At 45.0% G+C, this 13,140-nt stretch overlaps 1 protein-coding gene across 1 annotated transcript in view; it reads left to right on the top strand.

Moving 5' to 3' along the window:
* LOC114454835 (titin-like) overlaps positions 1–13,140 on the top strand; it is a 168,620-nt gene that overhangs the window by 92,618 nt on the left and 62,862 nt on the right. The window contains 21 exon segments of the mRNA XM_028435630.1: positions 150–301; positions 642–938; positions 1,205–1,504; positions 1,591–1,905; positions 1,987–2,135; positions 2,534–2,684; positions 3,936–4,217; positions 4,302–4,604; positions 4,683–4,985; positions 5,073–5,354; positions 5,605–5,792; positions 5,875–5,986; positions 6,402–6,704; positions 6,938–7,246; positions 7,335–7,616; positions 7,697–7,996; positions 8,135–8,428; positions 8,727–10,069; positions 10,071–11,541; positions 11,602–11,769; positions 12,049–12,369. Coding sequence (XP_028291431.1) covers positions 150–301; positions 642–938; positions 1,205–1,504; positions 1,591–1,905; positions 1,987–2,135; positions 2,534–2,684; positions 3,936–4,217; positions 4,302–4,604; positions 4,683–4,985; positions 5,073–5,354; positions 5,605–5,792; positions 5,875–5,986; positions 6,402–6,704; positions 6,938–7,246; positions 7,335–7,616; positions 7,697–7,996; positions 8,135–8,428; positions 8,727–10,069; positions 10,071–11,541; positions 11,602–11,769; positions 12,049–12,369 — 7,625 coding nt within the window.

Below are 13,140 nucleotides of genomic sequence, written 5' to 3'. Positions count from 1 at the left end.
TTACTAAAACAAGACAAAGTTTATCTTTTTAAAACATCACATACTTATTTAAAGCATAGTGAAGTTTTTTGTTCCCTGTTTTGTCATGGAGTGTCACATGCAGAGGCAGAGAGGAGCTCACTTTTACTGAATTGGCCTGTGTCTTTCAGGTGTAACCGCAGAGATGTCGACACCACCAGCTTTAAGGTGGAGGACCTGACGGAAGGAGATGAGTATGAATTCAGAGTGGTAGCTTACAACGAGGCTGGAGCCAGCAGACCTTCATCCACTGCTGGACCTGTCGTCATCCAGGACCAGACCTGTAAGAAACATGCATGGATCAGTGCTTTTAAATAATTACAGACATGGAGTCAACATTAGGGTCAGTGTCTCTTTAATCACACCTGTTGGTTAATTGAGATTCAAGTGAGTTCATTTTCTATTTTGAAAACTTTGACTTATCAGTAAGAATGTACAAAAAATGTATATATTTAATAACTGTCGTTTGAAACTGTCAAATAAAGTTATTGGATAAAAGGAAAATGAAAATCAATGGAAGCTGAGCAACCCGAGTAGTTGAAAAGGTCAAAACTTAATGACGGACTATCCTTAGTTGTGTTTTGTGTCCACAAGTAAAGACAGAAATGAACCTTTTGGTGCAGGTGCTCCATCCATCAAGCTGAAGGAGTTCATGGAGGTGGAGCAGGGCTCCGACATCAGCATTGTTGCCAAACTCCGTGGCTGTCCTTTCCCCACACTCACCTGGTATAAGGCCCTGCCCCACAAACCTGACCCCAAGGTGGAAGTCCAGTATGATGAGCACATAAACAAGGTGGTGTCCGACGACAGCTGCACGCTGCTCATCCAGCAGGGCAAACGTCCCGACACTGGCCTCTACACGCTGGTGGCCTCAAACAGCTTCGGCAAAGCCTCTAAGGAGATGAGGCTCAACGTGCTCGGTAACACATACCTTAAACAATTAAACTCTTAGCCTCAATGTTAACCTGATCGTGTTTTTCAGACTTCGATAAGTTTTTATCCGCCAAGTACAGTTTAAAAACAGTACAAGGAATTTAACTTGGTGGTTGGTGTGAAGAACAAAAAAGAACAAAAAACAAACCAGAAACAATAATAATAATAAATAAAAAAGATAAAGGATACATAAATACAGATATACAAGTGCTGCAGGTAATAATGATTTTTTTCTGATTTTTCTTGGTGGCAGGGCGGCCTGGTCCTCCATCCGCTCCTATTAAGTTTGAAGAGATTGGAGCTGAGAAGATCACCCTCTCCTGGCTGCCACCCAAGGATGACGGCGGCTCTAAAGTCACAAACTATGTGATCTGGAAACGTGTGGCCAGCAGAAATACTTGGGTACCTGTAACAAGTGAGCCCAAGGACCGTATCTGGACTGTGGAAAACCTGATGGAGGGCCATGAGTATGTTTTTCGCATCATGGCACAAAACAAGTATGGAGTTGGAGAGCCACTGGACAGTGACCCAGAAGTTGCCCGGACTCTCTTCAGTGAGTGTTTGGAATCCATCCTGTGGTATTTGAATGTTGTTCTCAGGCATTTCACGCTGAGGGTTTCGTTCCTGTTTTTCCTGCAGCTGTTCCTGGACAGGTGGAGAAGCCCACTGTCACCAATGTCACCATGGACTCCATGACTGTGAACTGGGAAGAGCCAGAGGACGATGGGGGCTCCCCGATCACCGGCTACTGGCTGGAGCGCAAAGAAACCACAGGGAAACGATGGACTCGCGTGAGCCGTGACCCGATCCGGCCTATGGGCCTGGGTGATTCGTTTGTGGCCAGTGGACTCATTGAGGGCTCCCAGTATCTCTTCAGAGTGTGTGCCATCAACGCAGCCGGACCAGGACTCTACAGTCCTAATACAGACCCTGTATTTGCAAGAGACCCAATCTGTACGAGCCTTTCTCTGAAACCTGATCACAACTTAAATCTAGCAACCAATGTGAGAACCAATCATCTCTCTTCTTCTACAGCACCACCCTCTCCTCCAACCCCTAAGATATCTGACTGGACCAAGTCCACAGTGGACCTGGAGTGGATCCCTCCTCTGAAAGATGGGGGTTCAAAGATTCTGGGCTACTGGGTGGAGTACAAGGAGGAGAACACTGAGGCCTGGGTTAAGGTGAAGTCCAATTACACACTTTAAAAACACAAACTTTACTGAAATTCCAGGTAATATTGTTCCATGGGTAAAAGCACTTTTGTGCAAGGCATGAAACTTAGTAAGAGAGAGCTAGCATGGACCAATTCTTAGTGGGAGGCTTAAAGGCACATGGGCAGTGAAGGAGTGCCTGGAGCACAAACATTTCACCTTAACATATAAATGTTTTAAGCCAGTGACAAACTGCTAATACAGCTTTTAACCTGTAAAAAGAAAATCCATTGTGTTGACTCAACATAATAAGATATTTGTAGTTGTGAGTGGACGATTTAAAGGCAAGTATTTACATTTGTAGTTTGGTAACCTTGTTGATCCCATTCTGTCTGCTCTGTGCGTGATGTTTATTTTGTTTGTTGTAGGCCAAAGAAACAGAGATTCGAGGCACCAGGTTAGTGATCACTGGACTGAAGACCGGAGGTCAGTACAGGTTCAGGGTCACTGCCTTCAATGTTGCTGGTAGCGGTGAACCAGGTGAAGTCCCAGAGGTCCTTGAGGTCAACGACCGAATCAGTGAGTTCAGACTTCCCTGAAACCTACAGATATGTAGCATCTGTTTGATGAGATCGGACATTAACTCATTCAGTGCCATTGACATACTTTTACATCATTTAAAATCCATACGCTCAGTGCCATTGATTACTAGAAAACACCCAGGCAGAAGTCCCTCATCAATATCTAAGCTGTAATGTGATGTAGTAACCAACTGTGCCCTGAAGGTGGCAGCAGTGCACCTTTAGATGTGAGATTAGCTACTGATGCTACCATTAGCTAAGGAGGGAGAAGCAGGAACCAGTGAGATTATGGTGCTATGAAGTGATATTGTGACGTATCCAGCAGCTCACAGCACCACATACTAACACAGAACATATGTGTGGACCTGAGTGGATTATTGATTATGCTGCGATCGTTAGATAAAACAATCAACTAACCAGGTTAAAAGAGTCATCTCTGCTTGTCAGGAGGAAGAGGAAGTTACGTCTGTGTGATTGACGGGGGGGCAGTCAGCAAAACATTCAACTGTGAGCCAGATAGCAGCACACGTTTTCGTGAGAGATCATCCATGATGGACTGAGTTTAGAGGCAGAGGAAATGAGTTTACGAGACGCTATGTTGAGAGTTTATGTTGAAGTTCCCAGCAGCTCACACTCGACCAGAGCATGTGTGGAACTCAGTCGAGTATTGGAGAGTGTGGTGATGGTGAGAGAAAACGATCAAACAACGGGGCGAGCGCTGACACTCGGCATGTCCGGGAGGAGAAGGAAGTTGCGTGTGTGCTGACTGACGGGAGAAGAAACTTGGAGGAATGCCAAAATACAGTAAAAAATCCATTAAACTCTGACCCAGATAACAAAATAATAATAATTTTGCCATCAAAAGCCTGGTCTCAGTGTTTTTGTAGTTTCACATAAGAAAACAATGTTGAGGTGTCACTAAAACAAAAAAAAATTCCTTCAAAGTCACTAATAGATATTTTCCAGAAAAAGCCGTTTTTCTCAGCTTTTTGTCAAAAACTGGCAATTTGTGTAAAACTTGCCTCTATTCAACTGTGGATTACAGAAGAACGAAACAAGCTAGAAACAAAATAATTTTTTCTGATGAAATTAGAGACTTTAATCTTTCAGAATTCAGATTATCATAGTACAAAATATTCTACGGGTCTTTAAAAATCAGTCCAAATGCTCTGAAATGGCTGGCACTGAGGGGGTAGAAATTTTGAAAATGGCTGGCTGAATGAGTTAAAATTGATTCTTCTTGCTCCAGTTGCTCCTGAGCTCGACTTGGATGCCTCTGTGAAGGAAAAGATGGTGGTTCACGCTGGTGGTGTGATTCGCATCATTGCCTACGTCTCTGGTCAGCCAGCTCCTGAAATCACCTGGAGCAGAAACGGGGCAGCGCTACCGCCCGAAGCCAAAATAGAGACGACAGCCATCAGCTCATCTCTGATCATCAAACCGTGTGCCAGGAAGCACCTCGGTGTCTACACACTGACTGCCAAGAATGCTGGTGGAGAAAAGACAAAGAATGTCACTGTGGAAGTACTTGGTGAGTCCATGAAATGTAAATTAACATAGAGAACCGGATTAAAGCATTGTTTCCTTGTTTAAAATTCTGTCATTTCATGCATAGCTGTCCCTGGACCTGTCGGCATTCCTCTGATTGCTGAGAACCTGAGCACAGACTCCTGCAAGATCAATTGGTTTTTCCCTGAGAACGATGGTGGATCACCTATTAGCAACTTTGTTATTGAAAAACGGGAGGCAGAGCGCAAGGCCTGGACCTCTCTGTCTTTCACTGCCAGTAGACAGAACGCCATTGCAACTGGCCTCACCATAGGAAAGGCCTACTTTTTCCGTGTGGCAGCTGAAAATGCCATTGGCATTGGACCCTTCATGGAGACAGCAGCTGAAATTGTTATCAAGGAACCAATAAGTGAGTTTTGTTTTAGAGGTTGCAGGTTTAAGGTTGAGTAAATCAGTATTTTAATATAATCTAACTATGTTTCTCGAGGTGTACCGGACCGTCCCGAGGAGCTGGAAGTTACCAAGGTTGCCAAAGACTTAATCAGTGTCACCTGGAAAACACCCAAGTTTGACGGTGGCTCTGAGATCACCATGTACATCCTGGAGGCACGCATGATTGGCAAAGACAAGTTTACACGGCTAACAAAGGAGACACTAATGGAGAGAAAGTTCACATATGATGGTTTAAGGGAGGGCGACACATACGAGTTCAGGGTCATTGCTGTGAACGAGGTTGGACCTAGCAAGCCCTCGTTCTGTACCAAACCCATCACCTGCAGAGACGAGCTGGGTGAGCCCTGAGGAACATGACAGTTAGAGCTGCTCAGATTATCAGACATGACTTCCTGTGACTTTGTGTTCTTCCATCCTTCCACAGAGCCTCCAACCATAGAGCTGGACTTCCGTGACAAGATCATCATCCGTGTAGGAGAAAGCTGCCTGCTGCAAGGTCGCTACACTGGTAAACCACCTCCGTCCATCCTGTGGCACCGTGACGACAAGGAGCTGAAAGCCAACAAACACATCATGTTCAAGAACACGCTGACCACCATGTCACTGGGCCTCATGAAGGCGGAGCGTCAGCACAGCGGCAGATATTTGGTGGTGGTGGAGAACAGCACTGGCTCTAGGAAGGGTGCTTGCATTGTGACAGTGGTCGGTACGTTAAGACAACAAACACTACATTAACTATAGCACTGAGGGTAGCCAATACTGACCCAGGACCAGGACTGAAGTGGACCAGCTTCTCTTCCATGATGTGTGATATAAATCCAAGAGGGCTTTGATTTGAATTATTCAGATCAGATTTCACTAGTTCAGTTGTTTTTGTGCCTCTCTTGATGTGGTGAACAGAAAGTTTCAGTCTGAAATGTAATAAATACATCTTTTTAATGTCCTCGTACCTGTAGACCGCCCGGCTCCTCCTGTTGGCCCTGTGGTGTTTGAAGAGGTGCACAGGGAGTACATGGTCATCTCATGGAAGCCTCCTTTGGACAACGGTGGAGTTGAAGTTTCTAATTATATTATTGAGATGAGAGATGTAAACAGAGATACATGGACCACCGTGACATCTGCCAACACAAAGACCACATGCAAAGTAAGACCCATTTGGCTCTGATTATCAGGATTTTTTGGAGAATGAGTTGAAGTTTTGACGGTTCATATGTCGCTCCTTTCAGATCCCCAAACTGACCGAGGGTCGTGACTACATCATGAGAATATCTGCAGAAAACATGTACGGCATCAGCGACCCACTGGAATCGGAGGAGATGAGAGCTAAAGACCTCTTCAGTACGTTCTTATCTGGCTGTGTAAAAGGTTCCACCAGAATGTCTGTAAATACAAGAGCCTCAGGATTCCTGTCCCACCCAGAAGAACAACCCCTTAAAATGTTTTTTTAATTTATTTAAAATATTCATCAGGGAATTTCTTGGAAATTGAACATTTCTTTTTCTTTTTTTTTTTTTTTTTGAGTGTCCTGCTGTAAGATTGAAAGACCTGCAGTAAATAAGTCATTTTTAAACAATAATAATAATACTGGCCAAGCATACAGATAGAAACGTATTAAGGACCTGGTTCTGTCTGAAAATATGTCTCACTTTGTAGTGTCCTGCACCCTGATTGTGATCATTGATTTGATATCTGGTGCTGAAGTCATGTTTCTCTCAATCTTTATACTAATATATGTGATAACTTGTACCTACAGGGGTCCCAGAAGCCCCTGAAATGCCAACTGTTCGGGAGGTGTACGCAACTAATGCTCTTGTGCTGTGGAACCGACCTCGTGACGGTGGAAAGCCCATAACCAACTACATCTTAGAGAAGAGGGAGGTCGGTGCCAAGAGGTGGTCCAGAGCAACCAGAGACCACCTGTACCCAGCTACGCAGTACCGGGTCCAGGACCTGGTGGAGAGCTGCGAGTATGAGTTCAGGGTTATGGCCGAGAATGAGCTGGGAACTGGAGATCCAAGCGAGCCATCCAAACCCATCCTGGCCAAAGACCCCATCGGTCAGTGAGACTGACTTAGTATTAAAGTAGTTTGAAGATGTTCAGTATCAGGGTAAAGGTTAAACTCTAGCCTCATTTAAAACAACTGGTGATTTCATGACACACTGGCTTTTTGATAAACATGGATATGTTAATATATTAGTTCCTGAATTGAAATAATGTGTCGTTTTTTTAGTCCATACTGGTTGTGAGCTTGATTGTTCATTAGCTCTAATTATCTTTGGTCTTTGCAGTGTGTCCCAGTCCTCCTATTACCCCTGAGGCCTACGATAAAACCAAGGACTCAGTCAGCCTTAAATGGAAGATGCCTCGTCATGATGGAAGGGGACGAATCTTTGGCTACCTCGTGGAATACCAGAAGCCTGGCGCCATTGAGTGGTTACAGGCCAACGAAAAGCCAGAGGAGTGTCCAGACCTCCACTATGTGGTCAAAGGACTGACAAATGGAGAGGAGTACGCCTTCAGGATCTTTACTGTTAATGCCGCTGGCAAATCCGACCCCTCCTACGTCAAACAGCACATCAAAGTTCACGATAGATTGGGTGAGTTGGTTTCTGGGTTGTGTCTTTCAGGTACCAATTTCAATGATTTTGTTGATGATGCTTAACTATTTAACATTTCCCTCCACAGAGGCACCTGAGTTGCTGCTGGATGCAAACATGGCCCGTGACCACCTGGCCATGCTCGGTACCAACATCACACTGAGCGCAACAATCAGGGGCGTGCCAGTGCCCACTGTCAGCTGGAAGAAAAATGATGGAGATGTTCCTTCACACATCACTGTTGCTGTGACCGCTACTGGAAGCAAGGTCTTTATTCCAAAGTGTGTCCGCACTGACTCTGGAAACTACACACTTTCTGTTGAGAACGCTGCTGGAAAGAAATCGGCAACGGTTTCTGTCCTTGTTTTGAGTAAGAAACGTTTTGTTGAAGTCACTCATTGTTCCATTCTAAATGGGCAAACATCCTTCTGATGGACTATGTTTTCACAGACAAGCCATCACCTCCCAGAGACTTGGTCATCTCTGAGGTGACCAGTGAGTCTGCCTACCTGACCTGGAAGGCTCCAGAGGATAACGGCGGTGCTGTTATATCCCACTATGTGGTTCAGAAGAAGGACGTGGCTGCTGAGCAATGGGTTCCTGTAGCTGCAGCCAACAAGAAACTGAGTCTAATGGCCATGTACCTGATGGAGGGGATCCAGTACCTGTTCAGGGTGGCTGCTGAGAATCAGTTTGGGAGGAGTGACTTCATCATGACCAAGTCTCCCATCAAGGCCATCGATCCTCTCTGTGAGTAAAGGCTCTGTAACAGGGAAGGGCATTCATTGGTTATCTTACAAACAGCCTACATGCTTCTTTGCTCAGTCATATGTCAGTAATCAGTAATGTAAAGTCTCTCAGTGTCAGCTGTGTGTGGATCCATTTCAGATCCGCCTGGCCCACCAAAGAACCTGCATCACACCGATGCAGATAAGACCGAGGTGTGGTTGGCCTGGGAGTGGCCTGATCGCACTGGTGGAAGTGAAATCACTGGCTTCATCGTGGAACACCAGAAAGAAGGCTTTCCAGATTGGGTCATTTTTAAGACTGTGAGCAACAATCACGCTCACGTAACATCTCTAGAGGAGGGAGTAACTTATCGCTTCAGGGTCAAGGCTCAGAATGCTATTGGCATAAGTCGTCCTGACACCAGCATCCCCATCACCTGCCAAGAGAAGACATGTAAGCTCATAGCACTTCTTTTTTTTTTACTTCATAGGCAATTCAATGAACTTAAACCCTAATTTATTTCAGAATTTATTCTGGAATAAATATAATTCAAAATAGCGTTGATGTTGCAATAAATGCCTCAAATTGCAATAATATTTAGTAAACTTATCTCTACTTTTCTTTCAGCAACAAAAGGTTTTAGGTTTAGATTTTCCTCAGAATAGCTGTCTTGTAATAATTAGTTTTAGTTTTTGTTACAAATGCAGTAGATGTTTTTTGTAAACCTAAATATGTCTTTGCCCTCCTTTAGTGCCACCTGCTCTTGAGGTAGATGTGAAGCTGATTGAAGGTCTCATCATTAAAGCTGGCAACACAATCACACTTCCAGCCAAGATGAGCGGCATCCCTCTTCCTAGTGCCAAATGGATGACTGACGGCAAGGAGATTACATCTGAGGGCCGTTATCACATCGAGTCTTCAGGACCATCAACTATCCTCAGCATCCCTGAGTGCAAGAGAGAAGACACTGGAGAGTATGTCATTAATGTGTCCAATCCAGCAGGCAGCAAAAGCGCCGCCCTTCATGTCACGGTGCTGGACCTTCCAGGACCACCAGTTGGACCTGTCAACATTATGGAAGTAACTCCTGATCACATGATGATCCAGTGGAGGGCACCCAAAGACGATGGTGGCACACCCATCACCAACTACGTGGTGGAAAAGAAGGATGTGAAGAAGCCATGGGAACCCTGGTCTGTGGTCAGCTCCAGCGGGACCAGCACTAAGGCTAAGGTGTCCAGACTGGAGAAGGGTCGTGAATACATCGTTCGTGTTCGAGCAGAGAACAAGATTGGCATCGGTGCTAGCCTTGAGAGTCCACCCACCATCGCCAAACACATGTTCAACCCACCTGGTCCACCAGGTCCACCAGAGTGTTCTGACATCACAGAAAATGCAGTGACAGTTGAATGGACTTTGCCAGATTATGACGGAGGAAGTCCAATCAGTGGCTATGTAATTGAACGTAGAGAAATGACTTGGGAAGTGGAATCCGCGATTAACAAGACCCCAGTCCTGGATCTCAGATACAGAGTCTCTGGCCTTTTTGAGGGAAACAGCTATGAGTTTAGAGTGTTTGCAGAGAACATTGCTGGTATCAGTGAGCCTTCCCTCTCATCTGATCCCATTAAAGCAACTCGCGCCATTACAAAACCTGGGCCACCTGGTAACCTGAAACTGAAAGACTGGAGCAAATCTTATGCTGACATTTGCTGGAGCAAACCTACAAGAGATGGAGGCAGTCCCATTCTGGGCTATCTGGTTGAAGCTCAGAAGTCAGGATCTGCTCAGTGGGATAGAATAAACAAAGACCTCATAAAAATGTGTGCCTACAGGGTGCCAGGTCTTATTGAGGGAATGGAGTACAGAATTCGTGTCAGGGCCACAAATAAGGTTGGAGACAGCGAACCCAGAGAATTACCACAGCCAGTTTTGGCAAAGGACATCTTGGTTCCCCCTGAAGTTGTTGTTGATGTTTCCTGCCGTGACTCTCTGACAGTCAGAGCTGGTCAGATCATCAGTTTGATCACTAGAGTTAAAGGTAGACCAGATCCAGAAATCACATGGACAAAGGATGCAAGAGCCTTGGGGAAGGGTAGGGACAAAGCGCACAGAGACGAACAACAACTACCCTCTTTGTGAGTTGGTCATCAATGAGGCAGGTCCCGAGCAGGACTATGGTAAATATGCTATTACTGCTAAGAACAGCAGTGGACAGGCTCACGCCACTATTCTGGTTAATGTCCTTGATACCCCAGGAGCTTGCCAGAATATAAAGGTGGCTTATGTAACCAAGAACTCCTGCATGGTGTCATGGGAGAACCCAGAGGACAACGGAGGCACTGAGATAAACCAGTACATCATTGAGTGTCGTCAACCAAGCCAAAGGGGGTGGACAATTGTATCCAATGATTTGCACAAGCGCCTCCTGAAGGCCCCTCTTACTGAAGGCTGTGAGTATTTCTTCCGTGTCAGTGCTGAGAACAAGATCGGTGCTGGTCTGCCCACTGAGACTAAGACACCTGTGTTAGCAGTAGATTCCATTGAGAAACCTGGTGAACCAATTGACTTCCAAATTGCAGAGATTGGCAAAACATTCTGTTTCCTCAAGTGGAAAAAGCCTGACTATGATGGCGGTAGCCGTAACCTTGGTTACCATGTGGAAAAGAAACCTAAAGAAGCAGAGGAGTGGGAGAGAATCCACAAAGGTGCGATCAAAGAGACTTACTTCATGGCAGACAGATGCATTGAAAACCAAATCTACCAGTTCAGAGTTCAGGCAAAGAACGAGGCAGGAGAGAGCAACTGGGTAACCACAGCCGAAGTCCTTGTTAAAGAGCACCTGAGTGAGCCAGAAGTCAAGATTAAGTTAGATGCAACCCTTGTAGTAAAAGCAGGAGACTCCATCCCCATTGAAGCAATGATAAAGGGCAAACCCCAGCCTGAAGTTAAATGGACAAAGAATGAAGACACAGAAGTGCTCAAGAAGAGCCCCAAGCTCCAGATTGAAACTGGTGTGGACTTCTCCAAGCTCCTGATAACAGGCGCCAAGCGCACTGACAGCGGGAAGTATGTCGTTACTGCCTCCAACACCGCAGGAACCTGTTCAGCTCATGCAAAGGTCAACGTCCTAGACAGACCCGGCCCTGTGAAGGACCTTAAGGTTTCAGGAATCACTCTAGATAGATGCCACTTGGTATGGGAAGTCCCAGAGGATGATGGTGGCTGTGACATCTACAACTACATCATTGAGAAATGTGAGACTAAAAGGGGCGTGTGGTCCGTCCATTCAAATGCTGTCATTACAAACAAGGCTAACATCACCCGTCTTATTGAGGGGAACGAGTATATCTTTAGGGTCCGTGCTGAGAATAAGATGGGACCTGGACCTGCAGTGCAGAGTGAGGCAATCATGGCTGGCACCCAGTTTAATGTGCCTGATGCTCCTGAAGCCCCTGAGGTCACAAAGATTTCCAAAGAGGAGATGACTGTGCAGTGGTCAGAGCCAGAAAAAGATGGTGGGAAGCCAATCACCGGGTACCTGTTAGAAAAAAGGGAGGAGCATGGTTAGGTGGTCTTGGTTAACAAAGACCCAATGTAGAGAGTAAAGGGACTGGCGGAGCATGCTGTTAGGTGGTCTCTGGTTAACAAAGACCCAATGCCATCGACTCGTTTCACAGTGACAGGACTGCTGCCTCTCCACGACTACCAGTACAGAGTTAAGGCAGTGAATGAAATAGGCATCGGCAACCCAAGCAAACCATCACGTGCTATCACAGCTAAGGATGCCATTGGTATGTAAACAACAACGTTTGTGACAGTATTAAGACTTTGATAGCTTTCTTTCATTCTCCTGTTAAATTTAGACGGTTGAATCCTTTGGTAGACGGCAGAGTTAAACCTGGTTTCAGATCTTTGTTACAATGAACATAAAAACTTCTGTATTGTGTTTGTTTTACTGATATCACCCTGAGTATTGGCTGCTATTTGATCATCTTTAAAATGATATTTAATGTAATCAACGTTACTGACTGAGTTCATGGCTTCACACACACCCTTGCCACTTCTTGCAGAACCTCCAGCTCCACCGACAAACCTGAAGGTCCTGGACAGCTCCAGAACCTCGGTGACCCTGGGCTGGACCAAGCCTGTGTCTGATGGAGGAGCACCTCTTATCGGCTATGTGGTGGAAATGAGGGTTCAGGGGGCCTCCAAGAAGGGTGACGATGGTTGGAAGAGGTGCAATGTAGCAGCTCAGCTTGTTGTGTGTAATTTCACCATCACAAGTCTGGATGAGAATTTGGTGTATGAGTTCAGAGTGTCTGCTCAGAACCAAGTAGGCATGAGCCTGCCTTGTGACCTGGAAGGTGGCGTCATCCCCAGAGAGATTCTTGGTGAGGACTTCCTCTGGTTTGATACAAATTTAAATGTATAAACATATAAAAATATGATTCTAAAGATACATTTTGAGGTGGATTGTTTAAAGGTGTAAAGGTTTGATTTCCAAAGGCTTTCTGAAATCCATTTGCATCCTAACATATTCTTCCACTATTTTCACATTCACTTTATTTCAGGGTTTCAATGGTTTTTGGTGAAATACAATTACTGTAAATTAAGACTTTTCAAAATCAAACAATAATCAGTTTTTAAAAAAATGCAATTTATTGGATGGCCGAATGAAATTTGGAAATTAAGTTTATATTAATTAGCAACTGGAGTCTGTCTTTTTAACATAATTTATTGTTAAATCAAGTGAATTATTTGTGAGTAAATTAATATTAGGATTAAACCTGTACAGTGTTACGCCCCAACATCACTTTTGACAATAACTAGTACTGTAACGCAATATTTTTCTAAAGAACTAACGCTGTTACAGTTACAATATGGTGCGGTCCGTTACTTTGCTAGCTGCAGTGTACTTCCTGTTTACAGTGGTGCTACATATTTTCGCGGGACGCCGTGCCAAACATGGCAAAACAGTAGAAGAAGAAGCATTGTCAGCGTGTTTCTGTTTACATCATGTGTGCCAATCATGGCGAGAGAAGGACGTGCTTCTCAGAGTGAAAATACGCGCATTATTTTTGGCTCCAAAAGATGCATCAGTGAAGCTAAGCTAACGCTGCGGCTGGATTTTAACGGACTGTGACTGTTATCCAGGGACAGAT

Source organism: Gouania willdenowi, chromosome 21 (assembly GCF_900634775.1).
Source record: "Gouania willdenowi chromosome 21, fGouWil2.1, whole genome shotgun sequence".
Classification (NCBI taxonomy): Eukaryota; Metazoa; Chordata; class Actinopteri; order Blenniiformes; family Gobiesocidae; genus Gouania; species Gouania willdenowi.
The sequence above is the reverse complement of the archived record's forward strand: the minus strand, read 5'-3'. Positions and strand labels throughout refer to the sequence as shown.